The following is a 24836-nucleotide window of genomic DNA, read 5'->3' as shown; positions in this document are numbered from 1 at the left end:
TTTCGAAGCTTGTCTCGGTCCAATAAAACAACACGCTCTAGAATGGAGCACAGTAATATTGTTCTTGTTTTAGTAATCGAATTTCTGAGTATGGGAACATGTTAATTTCATTCTAAGCGACATGAGAACATATCACAAGAAGAAAAGGCACTGGAAAGAAAAGTTATCTATATTTGTGCATGCGATAAAAGTACATCGGTTTGACGTTACTCGATGGATTCAAATGAATCAAGATTAAACACCTATTGCAGCAATAAATAAATCGGTGCGTAAATAATTGAAAAATTTGGTAATTCTTGTTGAGCTATTCATGCAATAAGAAATTTCAACTCTTCCAAGGCTATCAAGTAACGCAGTCACTGATTTCTGTTTGAAAAAGCGAATGGGATTAGCTATTGTTTCATCAGTACCAAATATTGGAAAATTAGCAAAGGGAAAATAGCCTCTCAGTGATAAAATAAACTCCAGGTAAGTTATTGCAACTTGATTAATGATTTAATTTCCCAACAGAAATTTATGTGTTCTGATTTGAGTGCAATTGGCTCAACTTTACATAATGTATATATTTTATATGCCAATGTACGCTATCAGAAGATTAGATTAGATTAGATAAGGAGAATTTCAACATTACTGTGCAACGGAAGCAAGAAGGATAATTTCGAAAAATAATAGAGCTGCTCTTCAAAAGCAATTGTTTGTTTAAATGAATATTGTGTGATCTGAATGTAAGAAATAAACTGGCTAGCAAAAGTACAATTTAAATTATTCATTTTTTTGTACCACAGATATTGACGGCAGAGTTGATTGATCCCGCAAAAAAAAGAAACAAAGAACAAAATGTCAGCCAAAAAGTTTTTGACCGATTTGTTTGGTAACAAGAATCAAGTAGAGATAACAGCTCAGATTGATGAGCACAGCGGCAATCGTCGATTATCAGTATCAAACTCTGGGAGATTTAGACAGAAGAATAAAAACAGGGTTGAAATAAAAAATGACACCTTCAGTTCTCCATCCCAGGAACAACCAGAAGTTAACGTAGCAAATAAACTGGACTCGGAAATGGACCGCAAGAAATCGGCCAAAGAAAGAAGTATAAACAATAACGATAAGACGTAGGTATTACAGCATTAAATTTATTGAATTTCAATAGGCTATCAACTATTGTACGGATATTGCCCCAAAAGAATTGCAACAAACTATTATCAAATATTATGTATTTATTAATAATTATATTTTTACATATATGCATATCGTACATGTACGTATAGATCTTAATCTTACATTGTATCATACGGTATTTTAAGCTTGACAAAACGCCCGTTAAAAATATTTGTGAAATTCCTGAGTATATAAAAGTGATAAACTTGTTGTTTGAGAATTCTGAGTGGGGTATTCAACGTTTAAGTGCAGTTTAAAAAAAAAAATGTTGGGCCGTTGATTTGCTGAGCTATAAAAACATGACGCATCTCTAATATTCACTATTCCTTATCGTAATTCAGATTGTATACATTACAGTTTGACTGTGCAGTGAGAGCTATTCGATATAAGCATATAAAATAGGAAAAATTGGAAAAGACTTGGTTATTTCAAGATTCTAAATTTGAAAATACGATCAGGGTTCATCTATTCACGGTATTTGAATAATTTATACAGGTACTTAGATTCTTCGTTTAAAAAATATATGTCATCTATGACATCGTCGTGATTACTATGAACACTTGGAAAGAGTATCTTCTCATCTTTAGTAAATGAAAACCTTACAAATCATGTGGTATGTATAATAAACTTTGAATCAACAATTAGCTATTTATTACATGTAAAAATGTGATGAAAATCAATTACTTGAAACGAGTATCAAACATACATCCAGGAGACAGAACCTCGCTCTACAAACTGGGCATGTGCATTTTGAAGACAACCAAGTCTCGGGTGAGTTCTCATCCTGTCTTGAGGCAAACCTGAGAATGTGGTAAAAAAAATATCAAATTTTGCTCATTTTTAATCCGGCTCTCAATCATTCCACTGGTTATATGCAAACGACTATGTAAAACCTACCATTTTGCCATACAGTCTATGCACCACATAGGTCGACAAAAACATGTAACACAGGCATCGGGGCCTCGTTCTTCCGTAACGTCACCACATAGCTTATTCAACTTTACATTTGATGTCACCTGCATACAGCCAATGCATTGTTCTAACTCCTATAGAAAAAATTGAATGAGCAATCTGTACATATGATTTGCACACGTGTCAATACCTCATTGAGATTATAATTTGGCTCTTGGCTAACTCAAATATCATTGTACATTCATGTTTTTGAGGAACTTCTTCAATGATTCATCAAAGTATAATGGTACCATATACCTGCGCAGTCTCGTAATGAGGATTCTGTGCGACCTGTTCTTTGAACGTGTCTATGAACCTATCCAGCAGAGTTCTATGGAACGTAACATTTTGCAACACGACGATCGGTCTAGCGACCTTGTCCTGCAAGTCTTTAAAGTCCAGGGCATTTAGCCTGATGTTGAATGAACGAGATCGCGGTCGGGTGGGCTTCACCTGTTTAGGAATGAAGTATTATATATATGTTATTCATACATTAAAGGTCGCCGTGAGACCAACTTGGACTTGGATTAATATTATACTTCACCTCTATGTTAACGTACTGAACTTCTCCCCGAGACGTGTGTGACATAACATGCGTGTCGCTCCGATTTAACACCAAAGCAGTGTCACTCTGATGGGCAACATCCAGTTTATATGGAGTAACTTTGATTATCCAATTGTCCGTGACAACGACCTGAGTAACACTGTTTGTGTCTATTACTATTTTATCTATCCTGTAAAAAGTTGAGTCAGTGCCAAGTTTGAGGGTAAATAATTGGTATCGAATAATGTAGCTGCATATCTCTCACCTTCTATATTCTATGTTTATATTTGACGCTACCGCTGTCCACGTATTGCTATCGTTAGAATAAACTGAGAGGGCCTTCGCTATCGGATGAGTAGACCAATTACTTCCTAGCAGGGCCCAAGATACAATTAAGAACAATACATAAAGTGGAACGAGCATAGCACTTGTGGTTACCATGAACCAAAATAAGTTCACATTTCCAATCAAAACTTGCGCCAGGTCTATGTGACCAAATACAGCCAGTCCAAGAACGTACCCTGTGAAATAAAAATGCCAAATTTTCAAAACGGCTGTTCTTTTTGTTGGTGAGTAATGGGTTGAAGTAAAAATGTAGTTAAAAAATTTGAAGAACTTGGCAAAAATGGAAGAAAATAAAAATTATGGTTCAAAAATTGGGCTAGCATTGAATGTAGTGTGGTTTTGTTTTGTCAACTTTCTCTTTTTTAATTATCACATCTATATTTTGGTGTGAGAAGTTCAGTGCAACGTACCGAACGGCAGCATACAGTGGACAAATAAGGTTATGACGCTTCTCCTTATGTGGTACTGTATGAAAAATTCGTTTTCGCTACCTAGCCAATTGGCAAATATATTTCTTATCGTTAATCCAGCAGAGACGAATTCCGTCGGTGGATAAACGATGCATCCTGACATTAAAAAGTAAAACAAAGTGTAAAAAAAATAAGCGGACATTTTTCAATATCTGCTGTATTATTTTAAATAATTATTTCAACCCTTTTTTTCAACATCCGACTGTCAAATTTTTAGGTTACTGGAGACATCGCATGTCGCGTTTCGATAGGCCACGAAGCTCAGCTTCAAGACCACGTCCGTCGGTAAGATAGTAATTGGCAGATATATAAAAAAATCTCGAGAAAAAGTACACACGCACAGACAACGAAAATTCTGCAGTAACAAAAAATATAATAAGGTATTTACACACCAAGTTTGGAATTTGATAAAAAAATTAAAATATAAGGGTAACTTCATTTATAACGTAACCGATGTATCCTCATTATAATATAATTATTTTCATGACAGTAAAATATACAACTGGTTGCATATTATATAATTATATATATATACAATATTTGACAATTAGAATAATAATGGTTCGTAATTAATTAATTAATTTCCTTGTTTTCTTCGCATATTATTTTTTTTCTTTTTCTTTTTGGTCAACAATAAATCAACAAGAAATATGAAAAACGAGAAATTTGAAGACACAGAGAACTAAAGAAAAAAGTTTTGAGACTCTCATATTATAAGTAATATTATGCGGTTAACTTGATTGTTGGGTCAGCATTTTTTGTTATTTTGTTTTCGGCAATATAATATAACGTTATAAAATGATATATTCGAACGACCAGTCGTAGTAGTTCTTCTGGAAAGGTGTTCCACTACTTGTGCCGCTGACTGTACGCGGCTTGCGGATAAGTATACTACTGATGGCAATATGGTTGTAGGTATGAAACAATCGGTTCAGGTGCAAAATTACCGGAGGGCAAGATTATTTCGTTAGCTGAATCATTAAATTTTCTTTTTTTTTTTATTACCAAATATTAACAACCCAATGGCTTTGCCGTTTTAACGATTCGTTGAAACAACTTTCTCTCTCTAGTAATCTTGAATATCTCTGTCTATTTCTATTTCTCTCTCTATCTACCTCTCTCTCTCTTCCTCTGCCGCCTCTTCTCTGACTTTCTTCCTCCCATTGAATTTCTTTCGCTTTCAGCCCCGCCGATTAATTCTTAATTATCAACAGAATTTTTCTATGCCTCAACGACCGGAAGAAAATATTCAATTGTTTTCCGGGCTTGTTTCTTTTTCTCCTTCTCCATCACCCTCCTCCCGTGTCATTCCTTCGATTGGAGCTTGGATCTCTTCTGTACCGCTAATACTGTTTGCAGCTTCTGGCCCGGACCCACCAGAAGGAGGTCCATTCGGGGCAACGCCCTGCGGAAAGCCTGTTTCCGCAGAAACCAGATGCGAGGGCATGTGCGGTGAGGCAGATTGCGATTTACGGCTTTTCTCACCTTTCCGCCATAACGTTATTTCCTGAAACAATTATCGAAACATATTTTTCAGGGAAATATCAGCATCTATCCTGTTTTGAGAATCATCATTTTCCAAAAATACTCTGTACTTGAAATAATCACTGAAGAATTACATCACTATGTACTAGTGGTGATTATTTTGAAACGGAATTATATTTTGGCATTCAACCTGCTGCTTGAAGTATCGGCGATCTTCTTCGTCCATTAAAACCAGGTTCAGGTAATATTTGACACTGAACTTTTTATTAATGTCACGCATCGTTGGAGCGAGGTCGTACCCAGCAAGAAATACTCGAATGGGTATAGACTCTCCTCTTACAGGTGCACCGTCCATGATTTCGTATTTGGCTATTGTTTCGTTCTCAGTGAATGTATGTGGCCCTGCGAATATATATTCTAGTTACAACATAAGCGTCTTATGTAATAACCAGCGTTTCCACATCAAGAAAACAAAATTTTACTTCCAATTTTAACATGCGAGAAAACAACAACATGAACATGCCAAATGATAGGAAAACGTAATGCATGCAATTTTGTTCAAACAGTGAAGAATATTTAACTTCTTATTCCTTGTACAGCGTTGCAAAAGGGAAATTTGTGCATATCTTGTGGTTTGTGATCGAATTTAAATTCAGAGGATATTTATAGTGATAAACATTTGTGCAGAAGACACTGTCGGCTTGCCGTGGTGGGCGTATCTAACTATGCTGATAAAGAATGACTAAACTGCCTGATGTATGAAAAGCGAATGATTTGAAACTCAACGATGAAAAGTCTACAATAAAAGTGTAACTCTCAACGTTATAGTTACCAGAGCCAGTGATTTCTCTTTTTATAATTGCTATCTCCATGTGTTTGATCTTTATTCTGACTAGCAAGAAATATATTTTTCCAACTATCACATCTTTCAGATGGTACCTGTAAAATAAATAAACGCTAGTGTATAATAAGACAACAGGTATGTTGCAAATGAACAAGAGTGAATTAGGTTTAACAAAATCCAATAAGTAATATAAAAAGTAACATCGGTCCAGTACTCACTTGCTTTTGTTGTATTCAAATTCGATGTGTAAGCAATCTTCAATTCCAACTTCCATTTTTATCGGATTATTCATGTCAGGATAAGAGCTAAGGGTGTGTACAACAAGTTCAGATTCTTTGACAATGTCACTTAACCTCCGAACAATCGTTACTCTGAGAAAATATCTTAGTCTGACATTGGATCCAGTATAACTTTCGAATGGCTTTTCAACATTGGCAAATTCAAATGAATAAACGGTGTTGTGCGTAAGCTCCCCTGCTCTGGCCAGCTCTTTAACAAGGCTCGTAAATTCGTGATGATTACCCCTATCATAATACAACTCAATTTGTCCAATGAACTCAACCTTTACACCCTGGTGTTCAAGCTTCCCAGCTTTCCTAAGGCTCACATTTATCTGGAACGAAAATACACATACATATTCAAATGAATAAATGTAAAAATGTATAATGTCAAATATTGATAACTGTTTATATGCATAATACTTGATACCTAATCATTTTTAATTGAGCTTATCTGCCTAATGATAGGTGCGAGTCGACTTAACCGTCGATATTATAGAGAACCTAATACAATGGCACTGGAGATTTTATTTCTCGAGATTTGGTATAGAAACTGTTGAAGAGTAATCGAATCGGTTCATTACCTTTCCAGACACTGTTTCACCATCATAATAGAGAAGGTGACGTTCTTTTTTTCCATCTTCAGATTTGATGTCTGCTGTTTTTCTAGTGTCGTAACCATCTAGAATGATTTCAATCTCGGCAGATTGCCCGAACCCAAAGAAACTCTGAACAGTTGAAAAGAATCAAATGAAACGTATGAAGTAAAAGTTGTCGGTAATACTTGACCTAGTCAGCGAATGCATCGAGTGAATGAATAAAGTAATCGTTAACCAACAACAAGGAAACTGCCGTGTTGTATTAACGAAGACTCACCATTTTTAGTCAGACTCGCGAAGTCGTGGGGACGGTTTATTACCGTGATAATACCGGTGGTCGATCGGCGGTAGGTGATGAAATCAATCAAAAACACTCCAAGGCATTATTTTTCGACGTACGCTGGTTAAAGTTTGGTTATTTTTTTTATTATACTCTGCTGTCTGTCTCTCAAAAGTCACAAGTTGCCAATATGGCGTCAAACACCCCCACCTCTGGCTGTCAAATATAATCGGAAGAAACTGAGAAATTATCAATCCTATATTCCAGTAGTTATAAATAAATGTTTACTCAATTTCAGCCGTTTAGACATGTCATACGATTTTATTAGTAAAGTAAATCTACGGCATTTACTCGGGCCGATATTTCTTATGAAAACGGGCTACGAACGAATTACTGAACCGACATACCTACACACCTACTTAGGAATCATTTATGCTTTTCCCCGGTCGACAAATGCCGCGAGCACCGATTGGCTGACAGGGGACACGCGGCCCACATTCTTCGTGTCTCTTTACTCTATGGCTACCGACTCTACTGACAATACACGGCATGATTAATTCTTCGAATGGTTATTAAACGTGTTAGAACTCAGAATGAAGATTGATAGGGACGTTGATGAAAATCAAAATCAGTTCTTTCAATCGGTATTGCATTCTCGTGTCTGAATTCTTGTACAATTCCTTCAAGATATATGACGACGTGAATTCCGCCAAGATTATTCAACTGGCTTCATTACTATTACGATATGATGCATACAACACGTATGCACTTGTGCATAGGCAGAATTATACGTTGGCCACGAATGAAGAGAATCGCGCATCGATTGATTGCCGCCAAATATCAGAACAGTTGAGTTAAAGTATAAAAACGCGATTGATGTATTCGTTCCCGCGCTGTTTGAAAACTCCATATCACGTGACTCATGTCATGCCTGTGTAGCACTGATAATATATCAGTGCTGTGTAGTGTACGCATTTTGACCTGATCACTATCATAAGAAAACATTGCGATAAAACAACTGACGTGTGCCAACTTAAATCATATTGAAAAACTACGTAGTTTTTCTAGAGATTAGCATATTTTTTTTCTCAAATTCGAGCACGGAAAATAATAATGATCCAAATTTAAGATTTTTAATGAATGTTGACGGAAGTCTGACAATTAATGAGTGAGCGTGATGATAACGGTACAGTAAATATTGTCGGATGATTAGAATTGCTATTAAGAAGATTGACATTAAAAAAAGAGAAGGGAATACCTTGAAAACCGGAACCACGCGCTTCGTGACGGTGGAAGAAGGGAGTTCCAGATTACGTAAAAATACGATTGTATGACCGTGCGGTATCTAGAGTTGCGATTATCTCCAAAGTATTACGTATTTCCTGATTTCAGGGACTGGTGTCACTTTGTCGAGTATAACACCGCCGTTCAGGGTTCTCGTTCTGCGCGAGAATTAACGTCATTCGATTGTCCGCGTTTTCCGTCCAACCATCGGCCAGTAAGTTATCGAAATTAAACAATTTATAAGAAAAATTATTACATACAAGGATAAAATCCGCGATTGTGGTATCAGTAATATCGACGCAAGCATCAATATTGATCTTCTTATTTCAGATCAAACACAGCTAATAAAATGCCAAGCAGATTTGCCGACGTAAAACTAGGACCTCCTATCGAAGTCTTTGCCCTTTCGAAGGCCTTTCAGAACGACCCGCATGAACCCAAAGTGAATTTGACTGTTGGCGGTATGTCTAATCCAGAGTTTAATCAAATTTGAAGCAAACCAGGCTATAGATGTGATCTTCAATCTCCACCACATCGGTTCATTTCTCAATATCAAGTTGAATTTTTCACACTCAAATTCAAATTCAAAGACATTTATTAATCGATTAAAAATCACAATTGAACGATTGTCACTTGTCATTTAATTGAATCAATCGCTCAGAATTCACCTACGCAAACTCGTATGTTATAGATAATACATGTTTACCCTTGACTGACCTTTGCTAATACAAATATACATCACATTATGTAATTCGCCCAGCTGCACACACATTGTCCTTGCTACGCAATAAACATTAATCTCTGTGTTAGGTAGGCTATTCGACCGATCAGCAACTGCTCAAAAAAAATTCAAGTCTTTCTCAAAATGAAAAATTTCGCAAATTTTCTTCAACATCATGAATGCTTCCTTTTTCATAGAGATGGATTACACCATTAACATTTGCGATTTTTGTTCAGATTAATCTAACCGCTATAATATCAATATTCTTTCAATGATTAGATACAGTCTTATTATAGATAAGACTTTGAAGTTCATAAACGGCATTACATAACTGCCGTGAAGAAATATAGTCTTGGATTTATCTGTATCACTTGATGTTCTTATACAATGCGTAGCCTGTGGCTGCATGACCAGTTAGAAATTAGATGAGATGAAAAACCTCGACTCCATAACATCAATGCTTGCCTCTGTTGCTTCATCGGAACAAAATTAATAAAAAAAAAAAATCTGTTTATCCGCTTAATGTAATAGCAATTGAGAAATTTCATTCCCTGATACGAAAACATTGATGCAAACTCAGGAAAACATGAACTGTGCTTCTGGCGTAAAAAAAATCTGGTCTGATGTAAGAATAACTACTTTCCTATTTTTAGAATCATCTCGTAACTGTTTTTACACCTGTCAAACAGAATACTAATAAGAAGTAGAATTTCTTCTTTTTTATGTACAAAATAAAATTCTGTGATCGTTCTTTTTTTTTCATCTTAGCATATCGTACCAACGAAGGTAAGCCTTGGGTACTGCCAGTCGTTCGTCAAGTTGAGAGCAAGTTGGCTACCGATGAGACCCAGAACCACGAGTATTTGCCTGTGTTGGGATTGGATTCATTTAGCCAGGCTGCGACTAGAATTCTTCTGGGGCCAGATTCTGCACCTTTTCTGGAAGGCCGTGCTTTCGGAGTCCAAACGCTTTCTGGAACAGGGGCCTTGCGCTTAGCAGCTGAATTCCTTTCCCGAATTCTCCATTTGGACACATTTTACTGCAGCAAGCCAACTTGGGGTGACAAAAAAAACGCTATTTCAACCAAAAAATGAATCAATTTCATTATTCAAGATCACAGAAAACCATGAATGGCAACTGTAATCAAATAAATAAATTAAATCAATTTCATTATTCAAAATCACAGAAAACCACAAATTGGTATTTTCCAATGGCGGCTTCAAGAACATACGCGAATATCGCTACTGGGATCCGGTAACACGAGGTTTAGACATCGAGGGTCTGCTCACTGACTTGAAAGATGCTCCGGAAAATGCTGTCGTCATTTTACACGCCTGTGCTCACAACCCGACTGGTTGTGACCCAACTCCGGGCGAATGGCGGCGCATTGCCGACGTCGTTGAGGAGAGAAAACTGTTCCCAGTTTTTGACTGTGCATATCAGGTATTGCTATCGCTCATTTAGGTTACGTTTGACCTGCATACTTTACGTCATCAGAGTTTTGTCATTTCAGGGCTTTGCCAGTGGCGATTTGGAGCGTGACGCGGCTGCTGTAAAAATCTTTGTCGACCGAGGTATGGAGCTGATATGCACGCAGAGTTTCGCTAAAAACTTTGGCCTTTACAACGAGAGAGTTGGAAACTTGGTTGTTGTCATGTCAAGCATGAAAGAAGTCGTTGAGGTAAAGTCTCAGCTGACTCTTATCGTCCGAGGAATGTACAGCAACCCGCCAAACCATGGTGCACGTGTCGTTGGGACTGTGCTCAATGACCCAGACCTCTTCGAGCAATGGTAATAACTTCGGTGGTCTACAAGGAAATTTGCAGTATAATTTTGTGGGGCTTTGCATACCTCATGCAAGGTATTTTACTTCAACGTCTTTATTTATTAATAATTATCTACTCGAATAAATAGGAAAGCCCACATTCGCTTGATGTCAGGAAGAATAAAGGACATGCGAACAGGGCTATACGAGAGATTGCAGAGATTGGGAACCCCCGGAACTTGGGAACACATCATAAAGCAGATTGGAATGTTTTCGTACACTGGATTGAATGGCAAGTATTATTCAATTCAAAGTCAAAACATAAGACGAGAAATGAATTTCAATTTCTTGAAGCGAATAAATATATTTTCCAGAACGGCAAGTTGAGCACATTATGGACCACTATCATATTTACTTGTTGCGCAGCGGACGGATTAACATGTGCGGACTTAACGAGAATAACCTGGATTATGTAGCAAAGGCTATACACGATACTGTGCTACGATTCCCTACAGCGTAAGAAACCAGATATTGATCATTGAAAACATTTACTCCTTCACTTACCTACACGCTCAAAGATTATATGGAGAAATTTCAAAACGTTTGACATTGCAAATTAAAATACCTAATTGATAGACGCAACAGGGATACAGATGTAAAGTACTCTTGAACTCATTTATTACATACGCATGGAAAGGGGAGAAAAAGAACTCAAAATATACAACTCTAAGATCGGTAAGATTTTTCACTTGATAAAACTCATCATCCACAATTTAGTACAAACCATCGAGGTGTTCAGAATTAGTTTGCAACGAATTTGGTATGAATTTTTCTACTCTTACTATAAAGATGATTATCTGAAGGGTATGTTTGACGAAAAATTTCATTCATATCTGGTAACATATTTGAATAGTGCAAAACCCAGCCTCACTTCGTGTTGAAGGAAAATTTTTAAGGACAACTATTAGACATAGATTTAGGTAAAATATGTATTTTCTACCTCGGTCGCATTTTTACCTGGATAAAAGAGAAACAAGAAGATAGCTCCATAGATTTAAAACACCAACCAAAAATTGTGTCTATATTTAATTGTTGCATTTAATTATTATACCTCACAATTTCGTAATTAATATTTTCTCGCAATCTTACTATCAGGTGATACAAAGAACAGAAAAAAGTGATTAAAATGCTTTACAAACGTTATTTGAAAATAATGTATTATTCTGTTCGACAACGAACTGTAGACTGTAGATAACAATTACAGATCATGAATTAGATGCGGCTAATAATATAAATATATCTACATAGAATAAATAAAGTCTATATATTACATATATATTTATAAACTAAAATAGCCCGAAAATAAATAACTTCAAATCGATATCTAGTTCCTTGAAATATAGTAAACATTACAGTTAGAAGCGTCTGCAAGAACCTGCAGAGAAAATCGAAAAAAAATTACTAAGTATTCAATCGTCCCATTTTGATTTTCTTTTCTTAAACGTTTCTTTGCCGTCTGGTTCAATTGCCGAGTAATAGCCCATTCCCTCGTATTTGCTGCGCATGTAAAGAATATACCCAGCACATCCAGTCATGGCCAGAACACCCAGTGCCATGATCACAGCATTCTGAAATTTCAAGATAATATTTCATACTTGAATAGTTATTCGAATAAAGTATGACAGAAGATATACATTTGAAACACAATTTTGTGCGATACTTTTACTATGGTTTTTATCAGTTGTGGGTAAATGGGAAAAACACATCATCATAGATTGGATAATCCTGCTTTTATCAATAAGGTTATCGGGGAGTATATATTGACTTTAGCAAACAGGCGTAAATCATCCGAACAGTGCAAGTGGCATTTAGTTCAGCCAAGTGCTTAGCATAATACATGACAAGTATTTCGGTGCTCTTCCGTTTAACAAGGAAGTAAAATTTTACATTTTACATTTAGATAAATCCGTAAATCAGCACTGCAGAAGTCATTGAAGGCATTAAACACGTATTGTAAAGTATATCGTTTTAAACAGTAGCTGAAGATTTGAGTGCACGGAGTGAATACTAAAGCCAGCAAAAATGTATGGTGAGAGTCAACTTTTAACTAAAGCCCTTTCTCTGTCATTGAAAATAAATTAGGGTATATCTTTGTGATAAATAATACGTTACTATAAGTAAACTCACCGGTTTTACATAAAGTTCATAGTTTATGGCTCTGAATAGCATGGTACTCCGCAATGATCTTAAACCATCTCCGGGCTTGGCTGCTGGGGTGTTTTTATCATTCGACATGACTATATTTTGACGAATACCTGTAGCGTGAAACAAGAAGGACAATGTCAGACTTAAAAATAGTATTCATACCCATGTCTCGTCTTTCCAGATAAGTGGAATGCTAACGTTTATGTAAAACTGACACATAAAATTACCTTGAAAGCTTTGAGGTTAGGTGCGAAAAATATAAAATTTGGCTTCTAATAATGGGAATGAGTTAAATAAAATATTAATAATATACGGTACTTAGAGGTGGCGGATAGTTCCTTATACATGAAAATATCGCGCTATCCTATCATCCTGGCTCTCCGGTCGTTCAAGATTGATTAATTATTATATAATCTCTCGAAAGCCTGTGATGCATTTTGGCAAGTACGTATCGATTAATGACACATTAGTACGATACAAAATTTCAAAAAGAATTTTGAAAAACTTCTCGTTCGTAATGTAATCTGTTGTTAAGACAGGAATAATGCGGTCCGTATCTGTCCACTCGCTCGATCATGCCGTTCGTGCCTGATTTTTGCCGTCAGCTGATTACGACCCATTCCACAGACAACTTATGCACTTTGAAGTGGCTTTAGTCCCGTGACGAACGAATCGCGTACATGTGATAACGACGGACAGGAGCAAGGAATGAAAACCTAGAGCCTAAACTAAGGCAACTTGGCACACGCTTCGGTACCTTGGGCTGCCTGCAATGGGGCTCACTGCGTTGATGGCATTAGGTCTGCGAGAATTATCGTACGATCTGGGCGAAATATGTGTACCGAGGAGTTACGATGAAAACAAAAACTAAAGCCTAAAAAATGAAGCAGTGACAATGTGATCGATTATTCGGCGTATGTGATTCAAAACTTGAAGTGTTACAATACATTCAAGATTAATTAAGCCGAACACAACTTGTATAATCTACTCGTCAGATCTGCAAGAAATAAGTAGTACAAGCATATAACTAATTTTGAGGTATAAGTAATTTGTAGGAATAACCACTGATAAGATTTAGTAGATATGCAATGGTTTGAATGTTTTGTTTGCACGCCGCTTCCACGTTATTTATCTGTATACCACGATGCCTGTGTCGCCAGGCATTACAAAGTATACTTTAATGTACGCACGGTTCGATTAATGCTTGGCATCGGCAATGTTTACTCAAAATTGTGCTGTGTTACAGGCATTAATAAATAATCATGTATAAAAAGAAATTGAAAGAATCGCTGCAATTAGGAAGAACGACGCTAATAATTTTCGGCGGTTTAAACGAGCCTAGGAGCTGCGGCAGTAGTTGTAGTTGTATAATTGAGTAGCGAATGGTCAACGACGTGTGATATCGACGTCAGCCTTCGGTCAACGTGCTTGTGTGCGTGTGGGGTCTTTGTAAATAAAATCGGCAGCTAGACGATGCAGACTTCAGTAGTCACTGTGCCTGGGTCGTGGTAATGAGATATCAGCAGCAGCGGCTTTGGTCATTTTGTAATACATCGCTGCGGTGACAATAATTGCAGATCAATTCCCGGTAGTAAGATCGGATTGTAACGTTCAGTATTATAATTTGAGTCGATAATTATTATTACCACGCACAGTAGTATTGAGAAATTGTACATAATTATCATTATAACATTTGTCTAAGTGCAGAAGAAAACAATACGTATAATACACTGACATACAAAAAAACTGCAAAGGACATGGTTGCATCCAGTTGAATATACGTATATACTATACCTATATGCGGTATATCAAAAGTTACAGAGCAGAAGGTAATAACAATTATTATTGTTACGATTTACTATAATCGTACGTTTCATTATTACATAAGCGTTGTAAGTATTTATTTAATACGCTTAAGAATTTTTAGCCGTAAATTAACCATACTATAATTTCCTGCATTGTGCGTAAAATAATTCTCTCTCTAAAACTCATTTCCGTTAATACGGTAATCGCATATATAAATTAATACTTATTTAGCTGATCGACCGTTAACGTTTATACCGCATGATTGCAGTACGCGGAACTTTGTAAGAACTTATATGATGCCCTCGCAAGTATCACACGATACCGCGTGACAATCCTATTTTAATTTCTTCAATTTCCTTATTTCGTATACAAATTTCTGAGCTATTCATGCCTGAACTTAGAGCGGTGTACAAAAGTGATTTTTCGGCAATACAGCTTATCCTTATGATGTGCGTAGGTAGTATGGATATATCTATAAAATTGGTATTGCGAAACTTGCTTTCAAGTCGCTAATACAGCTCGTGCGGCTAACAAAGGCGACTTATATGTGCCATTCAAGTTTCAACTAAATTGAGATTGACAAGAAGCTACGAGTATCATAAGAAAATATATTGACTTTGCTACAAACAAACTTGATTTACAATCTTCGATTCGAATTGTATTGAGGGTTCGAACAACTGATTAATATGATAATTCGTTTTCGATTTCGTAACTGGTGATGTGCACTGAGATCAGCGATGATGCGTAATGAATATAGGCGACAAATGAAGTGAAACCTCAAAACGCGGTAAATACACAAATATACGATCTGCCGAAGGAAAACAGCTAGATGTGTACTTCACTTTTGAACATCACGATTCACGTTACGATGAGTGAATCACATAACTGGCTGAATTTTATTCTTTATTCCTACATTCTTGTACATTGTTATGTTGTACATAAGAGACGTAAAATGCGACACGACAAAGGAGACCTGGTAAAATGAATTCTATGCTACATTGTCGTCGGTTCACCGCACTTGGATGTTATTATTTGTACGCTGAATGACGCGTGCCTAATTAATGCGTCAATTGATTTCTGTAATAATTTGTTTTCTAGAACACGAGATTCAGTTCACAATGTAGCCAATGATAGATGAATCTAATGTGCTTACAAAGAACTGAAGAAAGTAATTGTAAAACACCTGAACTATCGGAGAGGTGGATAAAAATAAATTACAAGGTTGAAATTTACGTGTCGAACACGTTTTTTTCAGCACTTCAGTATTACAGAATCTGTATTCTGTAAGTTCACTGGCAAATTGACGGTATATGATCCGCGTTACTCGCGGTGTTAAATAAACCACAATTACGAATATAAGTATAGGTGAATAGATTCTGTGTGCTGTATAGCTCTGTTTGTCAGTTTGAATTTCTCTCTCACAACTCAAAACCAAGTTCACGTGTATTATTATAGTTCCGTCTCACTTCTGTCTCACGTACGCTACAAGGTTATGTGTAATCGTCAGGAATTTCCCCTCTTTGAATTCTTCAAGCGAGAAACGTTAAATGAACGTAAAAATTGCAACGCGGAATATTTTTCCATTGACGCTTGTCCGTCGGCTGAATTTGGAGAAGTCACGAAACGCAAAATTTGGAATCTAAAAATTGGGAAATAAAAATAAAAAGAACTGGTGAAAACATCCTTTATATTTTATTTTTCTCCCTCTTCTAGCATCAATGCAAATAGTTTTATAGAACTAGATTATATTTATTTTGAGTCATTAATCCGGCTAGCATTAGCCAGTCTGATTATACCCTCACTGTTTACTGTAAAATGTAACAACCTTGCGTCTTAGTTGAGAATAGAAAGCGTGGAGAATAATAAAAGCCCTCGATTCAAATCCACCTAATCCGCATCAATGTTGTTTAAGGAACTACAATATTACGTATACGTAGTCTCAATCTTTTGTGGACACAAGTTATGTAACTTTCTTTAAGCAAATCTTAATGATCGACATATTACTAAGGCGGCGGAATGGAAGAGATAAGCAACCAAATACTCTACCCATGAACGTGTAGCTGCTTTCTCATTAGATTATTACTTATCTATCAATTGGTTTGATTGTAATCTCAATACAGCTTATTACAAAGAAATTTAGTTTTCGAATAACCACAGGCGGAGTACTTAGGTCAGAATTTCAAAAGCTAGATATTACTTTTTCAAAGAATTCAACAGCCCCCTCAATTTTTTCCATAAATTAAATGTTTGACTTTTGCAAACTCAACAGGAAGCATGGATAAGGAAGACGAAGTGCTGAGGCACCTGCAAGTCGAAAGACCGCTCTATGAACAAGACGCTTTGAACAAAGCTTACCACTACGAGAAGCCGAAGCATTCGTGTGAGTATTTGGACGCTGGTAGCCCAATTTGGAAAAGCAATTTGTTGCATAATTGAGTCACAAAAAAAACGTAAAAGTGGCAACTCATCAGTCAGCTGTTATTATTACTAAAAGCAATTATTGCTTGTGAAAGGAATTTTGATGAAGTGGTCACAGCATTGTCGATTTTTTCAATACAGTTGTGAGGAACACTAAAAAGTCTCTGAAATCAAAAAGCTGTGGGTCATGCACTACTTCGACAATACCGGCGTTGAATTGGCTCAGAAGTTATGAGTGGAAAAAAGACATCTGCTCCGATCTGATCTCTGGTCTGACCGTCGCCATCATGCACATACCCCAAGGAATGGCCTACGCTCTACTTGGAAACGTACCACCAGTCGTAGGCATATACATGGCTTTCTTCCCAGTATTAGTATACTTTTTCTTAGGAACTTCGAAGCACGTTTCAATGGGTAAACATGACATTAGCACAATTACCGCGATATCTCGAATCATTAACGCCAAGTCCATTTCTTTCTCACTCTTCTTCTCGTAATTTCCCGTCTGCGAACAGACTTTTTTTACTGCAGTAAAATGGAAACGCATCAATTGAAACTTTACCAATGCTACCATTGAGATCCTCCTCTGACCTCTCACTCTCCGAAAAACAGGTACATTCGCTGTTGTTTGCCTAATGACGGGGAAGGCGGTTACCACTCACGCCACATTTCCAGATGTGTTGGCTCAGTCAAATGTGACAGACCCAACATTATCACCGGATGTACCAGTGGCTACTTACACTCCTATCGAGGTGGCTACAACCGTCACCTTTATGGTCGGAATACTTCAGGTGAGCCATTCTTTAAAATACATTAAATACAAGACTTGAATTGTACGTTGCAATTTATAAATCCAATGTATTCGCGGGTTTTCAGCTGGGAATGTACTTATTCAGGCTAGGCATAATCAGCACCTTACTCAGTGAGACTCTGGTGAATGGTTTCACTACTGGTGCTGCTGTTTGGGTACTTATATCTCAAATAAAAGATCTCCTCGGCTTACAGCTGCCCAAGCAAAAGTCAATGTTCAAATTAATATTTGTAAGTATTAATGAATTAAGTATAGATTTGTTTTGTCTTTGCTTTCTTTCCTCTTATTTTTGCCCTATAATCTGGATTAAAAAAAAAAATTTCAGTCTTGCATAGATATTTTCAACGAACTACCAAATGTGAATATAGCTGCTGCTATAATCTCTACAGTTGCGATAATAATCATGGTTTTTAACAATGAAATAATCAAGGTGGGTACAAGTCTGAGCTTAATTACATTTCGTCTATTGCGCTGTGCCTTTTGGATGATGAAATGTTCATATAACGTATAAAATTTGACGACTTACAGCCATACATCGCAAAAAAATGTAGCATACCGATACCGATTGAATTAGTGGCTGTTGTTACCGGCACTTTAATATCTAATTACGGCAATCTACCAGAGGTCTACAACATTCGAACTGTCGGTGATATTCCCACAGGGTTTGTATAAAAATCAAGTTCAACTAATTTGATGAATAATTTTTAGAAAACGCGTGTAAGTAACGCGAAAATAATTGCATCATTTTACAGACTGCCGATACCGAAGCCTCCCAGTTTTTCTTTACTACCTGCAATAGCATTCGAGAGTGTTGCGATAACCATGGTCTCGTATACTATAACGATGTCGATGGCATTGATATTTGCACAGAAGTTAAACTACGAAGTGGATTCCAATCAAGAGCTCTTAGCGATGGTGAAACTTTTAATTTGCGCAATATAATTGAAATTTGATTCGCGCATGATTCAGCATCCATTCGATATTTTTTAATTAACGTACAGCGATTAAAATTTAATATCACGCGGCACATTACGTTACAGGGGAGCAGTAATATCGTTGGGTCTTTTTTTTCCTGCATGCCAGTCACTGCCTCGCTCAGTCGATCATTGATACAGCAGACAACTGGTGGAAAAAGCCAACTCGCCAGTATTGTGTCATGTGGAATATTATTGACGATTCTTCTCTGGATAGGACCTTTTTTTGAACCTTTACCAAGATGCGTCCTCGCGTCGATTATTGTTGTAAGTACCTCTTGAGAGATTGTGAAAAATAAGCATTAAGAATATTGCACTAAATCTTACGGAATGTGTTTAACTTTCAGGTAGCACTTAAGGGAATGCTTTTACAAGCATGTGAATTGAAGAAATTTTGGAAATTAAGTAAACTGGATGCTGCTGTTTGGATTGTCACTTTTCTCGTGGTTGTCCTTGTAAATATTGACATTGGTTTAGTTGTCGGGCTGCTTGTTTCATTGACAAGCATATTCGTGCAATCCATCAGGCCGTACATATGCCTCTTGGGTCACATTCCAAACACAGATTTGTACTTGGACTTGAAACGATTCAAAGGCGTAAGTCGAGCTGACAAAAATTTGGTAACAATAAGACACCCACGACTCATTTTACTTCATATTCAATTTTCAATTATAGACGACGGAGCTCTGTGGAATAAAAATTTTCCACTACTGTGGTGGCTTGAATTTTGCCAATTCTGGGCATTTGAAGTCGGAATTATTCAAACTAGTAGGTGTTGTACCACGTGAAGTGGTGGAAGAGAGAAGAAAACTCACTAAAAAAGGATTGTATCCCGATCCCCTCGGTAGCGAGGATAAAGAAGCTCTCAGGTGTATTATATTAGATTTAAGCGCTATGAGCTATATCGATCCCAGTGGTATAAATACACTCAGATTTCTCACTACAGAGTTTGAGAAAATAGAGGTTCCAGTATATTTGGCGGGCTGCTCGGGTCCCGTTTTTGAACAGATAGTAAAATGTGATCAATTTCAAAACAAGGAGCCAAGTTTTAGAATTTTTGTCGGTGTGCACGACGCTGTTACTTTCATCCAGCACGAATTGTTCAAATGACAGAAAAATGCAACATTGCTATTCAACAAATTATCTCTTTTGCCATGAACGTGTGCAAAAGTTTCGAACACTTTCTGTTTCAAATAGAAACTAAAGAAAGATCAAAAAAAGTCTCGTACATTTCAAGAGTTCTCATACAACCTTCATCAAAATTGGAATTTTTCTTTCTAGTATACTACATAGCAATATTTCTTGTTGGCGCAGTGTTACGTTACATAAATTCGCATGCTATTTACAAACGAGATGAGTATTTTGTCGAAAGACGAGTACACTGATAGATTGATGCTCCACGAAAAATCATCAACTTGTTGTAACTAACTCAGATTTCGCCCTATTCGAATCATTGTTATTAGGTCTTTTATACTCGTTAAGATTATATTTTTATAATTGAGCGTATATACCTGCATGTGTATATTTTTATACGTCATTTTGTAATTCATTTTAGCTAGATGTTCCACCATTCATACGATAATATGTCGTGATGTAAATATATTTTTGTATGGTAGATCAGCCAACAATATTAGCAAAATACTTGATTCGTATTCAACTATCTATACTTGATTGTTACTTGGTGAATAATACCTATTTTAGAAAATTTTTAAAACGCGCTTACTATTCAATGAGCACAAGTACTTAGTTATTTTTCGCTGCAATTAATGATACTGAGATGCAGCAAAGAAGCGTAGATATTTATCAATTGTTTAACGAGTTGAAATGTGATTACTGCAGTTACTTAAAATATACAATCGATGTAAAGTTATGCCGATAATGTAATTGTTCCTCGTTAAGTCCGTGGTGCTCATAAAAGAATTCATGTACAAAATTATCATTTCTATGTTACTGTCGAATCTGTTCCACGAAATTATGACATTTAATAGTGAAGTGAACTCAATTACATTCCTTGACGCCAAACAGTTAAAGGAGACACGAAGTTTTGATTCGAATATTTCAATAGAGACTTACACTGTCAAACTCAACTATACATGAATTTCTGTACAAATTTCCGACAGTATAAAATTAAGGGAGCTCCTATTGATAAGCATTGAGATAACAATGTATTCTAACTCGTCTCAAGAGTCTTTAGTTAAGGTCTACTGATAAGTGATACGTGAGCTTTCATAATCAGTTAACATTTCGCGCTGAGCCGGTTAATTTAATAATGTGTGTATAAGAGGAGCTGGTGGAAGAAACACAACTGTAACAGGATTATGACTTGATTCTTAGACGTGAATAATTGTAATTAGATTAGCTAAGTGTTTATGATGCGTTATGCGCTGGAGCGAATTATTATATGGGTATATTCGTAAGGAAGTGGAATGAAAGATTAAAATATGTTTATACGATGAACCTAGTAATTTATTTTCTAGCGATCACCCTATTTACAAAGCAGCAATGATTGCATGACAACTTGGTTCGTTATCGCGTCGTTATAATAATTTACACAGTTATTAGTCATGTAATTTCACTACTTTCATGGCTACAAATACTGAACAGTACAATCAATGGGTAGCCTGTATCGTTCTGGTTTCTTTATTGCGGTATTGGGTATTTTACTGAAAGATCCACGAATACAGTGATTGATGGAAACACGTTAACAGTAATGAGACGTGGTATGAGAGTATTGATAAAATTCACCAGACACAATAACAGTATCAAACCGTGACTGGTTATAATAATTGAATTGAATTGGTCTAGCTTCATCTTCTAGGCATAGTTAATTACTTATTTTTCACTTATGCTTTTTTCTTCTTCTTTGTCTTACTTTGTTCGATCGACACTTAAGCGATGCCATACTTCTTCTTTAGCGACTCTGGCATCTCTGGTGGTGGTGGACGTGGCATGCGCAGCCATACCTTGACCGCATCGTAGATAAACCATTGGGCAGCCGTCAAAGTACCGATCATGACGATTCTGGGTGCCAGTCCCTTCCATAATCCAGCAAAACCAAGTTTCCTCACAACGTCACCGGCTGTGGCTCCCTTCTCTTGGTTCAACTTGGACACAACCTATTGAAACAATTGGCAGGGATTTGAATGCCAACAATTCTGACTGAAAATCGCGTCAAGCATAACCGAATTTATTAAAAATTACGCACCGAGTCAGCGGGGTGAGAAACAACGGCGCAGAACACACCAGCAATATAACCAGCAGCGAAGGTTACAACGAGCTGTTCGCCCTTGGTGCAGTCAGCACGCGGCTTGGGCACGACATGCTTGTACAATAATTCGACGGTACGTTCGAAACAGGCAAACTTCATCATGGTGTAGGGGATCTGGCGGAGCCAAAGTGGCACCAAACCCTTGTAGAAACCTCCGAGACCTTCATCAGCGTGCATCTTGGGCAGCGCTTCACGCAGAGTTTTTGCGTAACCAGGCATAGTTTGAATCCTGACCTAAATATGTGGAACGGAGATAATGTCATTACAACAATAGTATTTATCGAATTGTGGGAAAATGCTGGCAGAGTCGGACTCACTTGCTAGGAAAAGATCAGGATTCCTGAGGAGGGGGAGAGAAAATCTGGGGATAGATTGCAAACATTCCAATCTCGGTTATGTTATCCGAACAAAATTTTATGTGTCACAGGATTTGAGAGGAGGTAGGAAATAAATATATCGTTGAGGATAACCTTGGCAGCTTCCATGGGTGCCAGAGCGATGTCAGCGAAGAATTCTGCAGATGCAGATGAAACGAGGTATAGTGTTGTTCTGTATTCATAGGAAAGTTCATCCCCAATTAGTTGCGAATAGTAAACTTTGAAGACTTCGTAGAGACCGAACTTGAACATTCCTTGCATGGAATATCCAAAGAAAGTTGGAGCCCATCCTGTTCCCAAGGCTCTGACACCACCCTCTTTGACAGTAACCTGTCAAACATTATAAATTGATATGTAGTTTACATTTCACATTTTTTGCATAAATATTTACAAAAAATCCACAAGTAACAAAGTTTTGTGAAATCGTTTCATTACCTTGAATCCGTTGAAGACGGACTTGTATTTTGCAGGGTCTACTTGAATACGGCACTTGACCAGATCAAGGGGGGTAACCATAGTATGGGTGAGACCACAGGACAAGATGCCTCCAAGCCCGCATAGCATGAAGTATTTGTTGGAGCCGAATTCGCAGCTGTCTGTAACAGTTGCAAGGTATAATTTTTGTGAAAAAAAATTTTCCTGAAGTGTATTTCTGATTCCTAACCAAAACAAATTGTGTTTCAATTATCATGAATTGATGCATTCGACTCACACTCCATTAATTTCAATACCAATGTATTACATAATATATAGAGAAAAAATATTATAATTGATAAAATGTAGCAAAAATTATTCAGGCAATGAAATTTGCATAAGCAAAACAATGGATTGTTGTCCCTAAGGGATGTACTTGGATAAATTGAATTATGGATTAAGGATAAGATGAAACGATTCCTCAACTTTTATCATATTTTTTTATCTTGGATGTTGGTATTCAAAAAACAATGATGTCTGGAGGAAAGAAAATTAATTTAATAAGTAATTACTTGAAGCAGATTTAGCGAGAAGTAAATCAGTTACTGTAATTTATCTGTTTCACAAATCCTTGGGCTAATTACTTACGGTCGGAATTACATCTAACAAATCTCACTGCAGATTAGAAAAATATATGTAAAGCTAGCATAATATACAGGTCAGACAATTGGATGTGCTTCATTTTTTATTTTGCGGAAATAACCGAAAGTAATGCGGAAATAATTCGTTAAAAAAATCCGCACAACAGAATCAGTTGATTGATTATGCAAAAGTTACTGTTCACGTGATTTTAATCGCCCAGTACGCTGATTGAATATATGTCGGGTAAAATGCCTGTAAAAAGAATTATCGAATTAGCCAATCGGTACGCACGTAACGTATATGGTTCAATGAAAATTTAAATCTAGATCGAGTTCAAGGATCGTCCTATTGACAAACAATCGATTGTGTGCCAATTTAAATATAGATCCTTAAATTCAGGTCTATTCTAAATGAAATTACAAAAAGACAAGTGTATTTTTATGCCTATCCAAGGCCCTGGCTCTGAAAGATTCTCGCAACAAAATGGTCGCCATTATGCAACCGTTTGTCCTCGGTAGGCACGCGTCAGGGTCGTGAAGGAGGACAGTTGTAAAATGAAACTTGACTCGAGTAAAGAGAAGAAAACTTTTCGAGAAAATATATCACAGAAAAACTATTCCAACATGAATTCTGAGTTTTTTGACCGACGAAAGAACCGCTCAATCGATGTGACTGCAGCCACCAATGCGGCAATCAAACGACGGGAACCACCGGGTGAATTTCTTGACAGAAGCGTGCGATAAACGATGAAAACTCAGAGGAGCATAACGCTGTGGAAACATGTTATCTATTTATTTTAATACAACTCACCGCCTTCTGCCGTGTTGGCGGCGGCGATGTATCGGCCTTTGACAAGGGCTTGGCCGTCCTCGCGCTGAGCCTGGCAGTCAGCTGTGATGAAAGGAGAGCCGAAAGGATTCTTTTTGACGGTTTCCATCATCGAGGACCACATCTTGTCTTCGGGAACTATGATATTGCCTCTATAACACAAAATTTTATCCCTTTAACAACACCTTGTTAATAAATTACAGAGTAAGCGCTCCCAGTACGACACGACACTCACCTCCCTGGGGTGGAAAGAGAGTAAAAAAGGTACTCCGAAATCGCCAACGTCTGCTGTAGTGTCGCGACTCCACTGCCCTCTGTCATAATTGCATGAACTGTTTCCAATGTAGTGTTCCTAATAACACAGCGATA

General features: G+C 37.0%; 6 protein-coding genes across 13 annotated transcripts; 2 read left to right on the top strand and 4 right to left on the bottom strand.

The window, feature by feature from the left end:
* Nucleotides 1-1199: 1199 nt before the first annotated feature.
* LOC124217124 (E3 ubiquitin-protein ligase TM129) lies at nucleotides 1200-4235 on the bottom strand. The gene is made up of 6 exons (XM_046622430.2): nucleotides 3409-4235; nucleotides 2919-3174; nucleotides 2654-2843; nucleotides 2368-2562; nucleotides 2056-2204; nucleotides 1200-1958 (listed from the first exon to the last, which is right to left on the bottom strand). Exons 1-6 carry the CDS (start codon nucleotides 3608-3610, stop codon nucleotides 1835-1837), a joined length of 1116 nt encoding a protein of 371 aa, XP_046478386.1. The 5' UTR covers nucleotides 3611-4235; the 3' UTR covers nucleotides 1200-1834.
* Nucleotides 4236-4384: 149 nt separating this feature from the next.
* On the bottom strand, nucleotides 4385-8350 carry Vps26 (vacuolar protein sorting 26). Its single transcript, XM_046622429.2, has 7 exons — nucleotides 8213-8350; nucleotides 6952-7170; nucleotides 6660-6803; nucleotides 6016-6410; nucleotides 5786-5892; nucleotides 5144-5355; nucleotides 4385-4975 (listed from the first exon to the last, which is right to left on the bottom strand). Exons 2-7 carry the CDS (start codon nucleotides 6952-6954, stop codon nucleotides 4718-4720), a joined length of 1119 nt encoding a protein of 372 aa, XP_046478385.1. The 5' UTR covers nucleotides 6955-7170; nucleotides 8213-8350; the 3' UTR covers nucleotides 4385-4717.
* On the top strand, nucleotides 7937-12105 carry Got1 (Glutamate oxaloacetate transaminase 1). The gene is made up of 8 exons (XM_046622425.2): nucleotides 7937-8282; nucleotides 8347-8452; nucleotides 8569-8699; nucleotides 9728-10018; nucleotides 10146-10402; nucleotides 10473-10750; nucleotides 10874-11016; nucleotides 11099-12105. The coding sequence occupies exons 3-8, from the start codon at nucleotides 8588-8590 to the stop codon at nucleotides 11242-11244; spliced, it is 1227 nt and encodes a 408-aa protein (XP_046478381.1). The 5' UTR covers nucleotides 7937-8282; nucleotides 8347-8452; nucleotides 8569-8587; the 3' UTR covers nucleotides 11245-12105.
* LOC124217127 (small integral membrane protein 8) lies at nucleotides 11481-13613 on the bottom strand. 3 transcript variants are annotated; one of them, XM_046622437.2, is made up of 3 exons: nucleotides 13518-13613; nucleotides 12912-13039; nucleotides 11481-12352 (listed from the first exon to the last, which is right to left on the bottom strand). In XM_046622437.2, exons 2-3 carry the CDS (start codon nucleotides 13017-13019, stop codon nucleotides 12194-12196), a joined length of 267 nt encoding a protein of 88 aa, XP_046478393.1. In that variant the 5' UTR covers nucleotides 13020-13039; nucleotides 13518-13613; the 3' UTR covers nucleotides 11481-12193. The 3 variants fall into 3 exon arrangements, with proteins under 3 accessions (XP_046478393.1, XP_046478392.1, XP_046478391.1); XM_046622436.2 differs by having other exon boundaries at nucleotides 13157-13597; XM_046622435.2 differs by having other exon boundaries at nucleotides 13248-13596.
* On the top strand, nucleotides 12347-21395 carry LOC124217114 (prestin). Of its 6 annotated transcripts, XM_069135274.1 has the most exons (12): nucleotides 14420-14520; nucleotides 14637-14758; nucleotides 17005-17115; nucleotides 17295-17567; nucleotides 17766-17944; nucleotides 18030-18194; nucleotides 18290-18394; nucleotides 18493-18626; nucleotides 18717-18879; nucleotides 19005-19205; nucleotides 19286-19534; nucleotides 19614-21395. In XM_069135274.1, exons 2-12 carry the CDS (start codon nucleotides 14728-14730, stop codon nucleotides 20046-20048), a joined length of 2046 nt encoding a protein of 681 aa, XP_068991375.1. In that variant the 5' UTR covers nucleotides 14420-14520; nucleotides 14637-14727; the 3' UTR covers nucleotides 20049-21395. The 6 variants fall into 6 exon arrangements, with proteins under 6 accessions (XP_046478369.1, XP_068991375.1, XP_046478373.1 ...); XM_046622413.2 differs by lacking the exons at nucleotides 14420-14520; nucleotides 14637-14758 and adding an exon at nucleotides 12347-12813; XM_046622417.2 differs by lacking the exons at nucleotides 14420-14520; nucleotides 14637-14758 and adding an exon at nucleotides 15269-15522.
* Nucleotides 21396-21555: 160 nt separating this feature from the next.
* On the bottom strand, nucleotides 21556-24811 carry Mpcp1 (Mitochondrial phosphate carrier protein 1). Its single transcript, XM_046622427.2, has 6 exons — nucleotides 24703-24811; nucleotides 24450-24619; nucleotides 23019-23179; nucleotides 22677-22913; nucleotides 22144-22440; nucleotides 21556-22054 (listed from the first exon to the last, which is right to left on the bottom strand). The coding sequence occupies exons 1-6, from the start codon at nucleotides 24786-24788 to the stop codon at nucleotides 21827-21829; spliced, it is 1179 nt and encodes a 392-aa protein (XP_046478383.1). The 5' UTR covers nucleotides 24789-24811; the 3' UTR covers nucleotides 21556-21826.
* Nucleotides 24812-24836: the final 25 nt, after the last annotated feature.

The sequence above is a fragment of the Neodiprion pinetum genome, chromosome 4 (assembly GCF_021155775.2).
Source record: "Neodiprion pinetum isolate iyNeoPine1 chromosome 4, iyNeoPine1.2, whole genome shotgun sequence".
Taxonomy (NCBI): Eukaryota; Metazoa; Arthropoda; class Insecta; order Hymenoptera; family Diprionidae; genus Neodiprion; species Neodiprion pinetum.
This window is presented reverse-complemented; position numbering and strand designations above follow the sequence as displayed.

What these genes read in the sequence shown, in the direction of transcription:
- LOC124217114 (XM_069135274.1), top strand. Translation starts at nt 14,728, where the DNA reads ATGCGGTATATCAAAAGTTACAGAGCAGAAG. An exon ending in CAAAAGTTACAGAGCAGAAG is followed by an intron (nt 14,759 to 17,004) that starts GTAATAACAATT and finishes CAAACTCAACAG; the next exon opens with GAAGCATGGATAAGGAAGAC. An exon ending in CGAGAAGCCGAAGCATTCGT is followed by an intron (nt 17,116 to 17,294) that starts GTGAGTATTTGG and finishes TTTTCAATACAG; the next exon opens with TTGTGAGGAACACTAAAAAG.
- Mpcp1 (XM_046622427.2), bottom strand. Translation starts at nt 24,788, where the DNA reads ATGACAGAGGGCAGTGGAGTCGCGACACTACAGCAGACGTTGGCGATT. An exon ending in CGCCAACACGGCAGAAGGCG is followed by an intron (nt 23,180 to 24,449) that starts GTGAGTTGTATT and finishes CAACTGTTACAG; the next exon opens with ACAGCTGCGAATTCGGCTCC. An exon ending in TTTCTCACCCCGCTGACTCG is followed by an intron (nt 22,055 to 22,143) that starts GTGCGTAATTTT and finishes TTGTTTCAATAG; the next exon opens with GTTGTGTCCAAGTTGAACCA.
- Vps26 (XM_046622429.2), bottom strand. An exon ending in GTGAAACAGTGTCTGGAAAG is followed by an intron (nt 6,411 to 6,659) that starts GTAATGAACCGA and finishes TTTTCGTTCCAG; the next exon opens with ATAAATGTGAGCCTTAGGAA. An exon ending in TTTGAATACAACAAAAGCAA is followed by an intron (nt 5,893 to 6,015) that starts GTGAGTACTGGA and finishes TTTATTTTACAG; the next exon opens with GTACCATCTGAAAGATGTGA.
- Got1 (XM_046622425.2), top strand. Translation starts at nt 8,588, where the DNA reads ATGCCAAGCAGATTTGCCGACGTAAAACTAGGACCTCCTATCGAAGTC. An exon ending in CTGCAGCAAGCCAACTTGGG is followed by an intron (nt 10,019 to 10,145) that starts GTGACAAAAAAA and finishes TCAAAATCACAG; the next exon opens with AAAACCACAAATTGGTATTT. An exon ending in TTCGTACACTGGATTGAATG is followed by an intron (nt 11,017 to 11,098) that starts GCAAGTATTATT and finishes TATATTTTCCAG; the next exon opens with AACGGCAAGTTGAGCACATT.
- LOC124217124 (XM_046622430.2), bottom strand. Translation starts at nt 3,610, where the DNA reads ATGTCCGCTTATTTTTTTTACACTTTGTTTTACTTTTTAATGTCAGGA. An exon ending in TTCAGTACGTTAACATAGAG is followed by an intron (nt 2,563 to 2,653) that starts GTGAAGTATAAT and finishes ATTCCTAAACAG; the next exon opens with GTGAAGCCCACCCGACCGCG. An exon ending in CTCATTACGAGACTGCGCAG is followed by an intron (nt 2,205 to 2,367) that starts GTATATGGTACC and finishes TTTTTTCTATAG; the next exon opens with GAGTTAGAACAATGCATTGG.
- LOC124217127 (XM_046622437.2), bottom strand. Translation starts at nt 13,019, where the DNA reads ATGTCGAATGATAAAAACACCCCAGCAGCCAAGCCCGGAGATGGTTTA. An exon ending in ATGAACTTTATGTAAAACCG is followed by an intron (nt 12,353 to 12,911) that starts GTGAGTTTACTT and finishes TTGAAATTTCAG; the next exon opens with AATGCTGTGATCATGGCACT.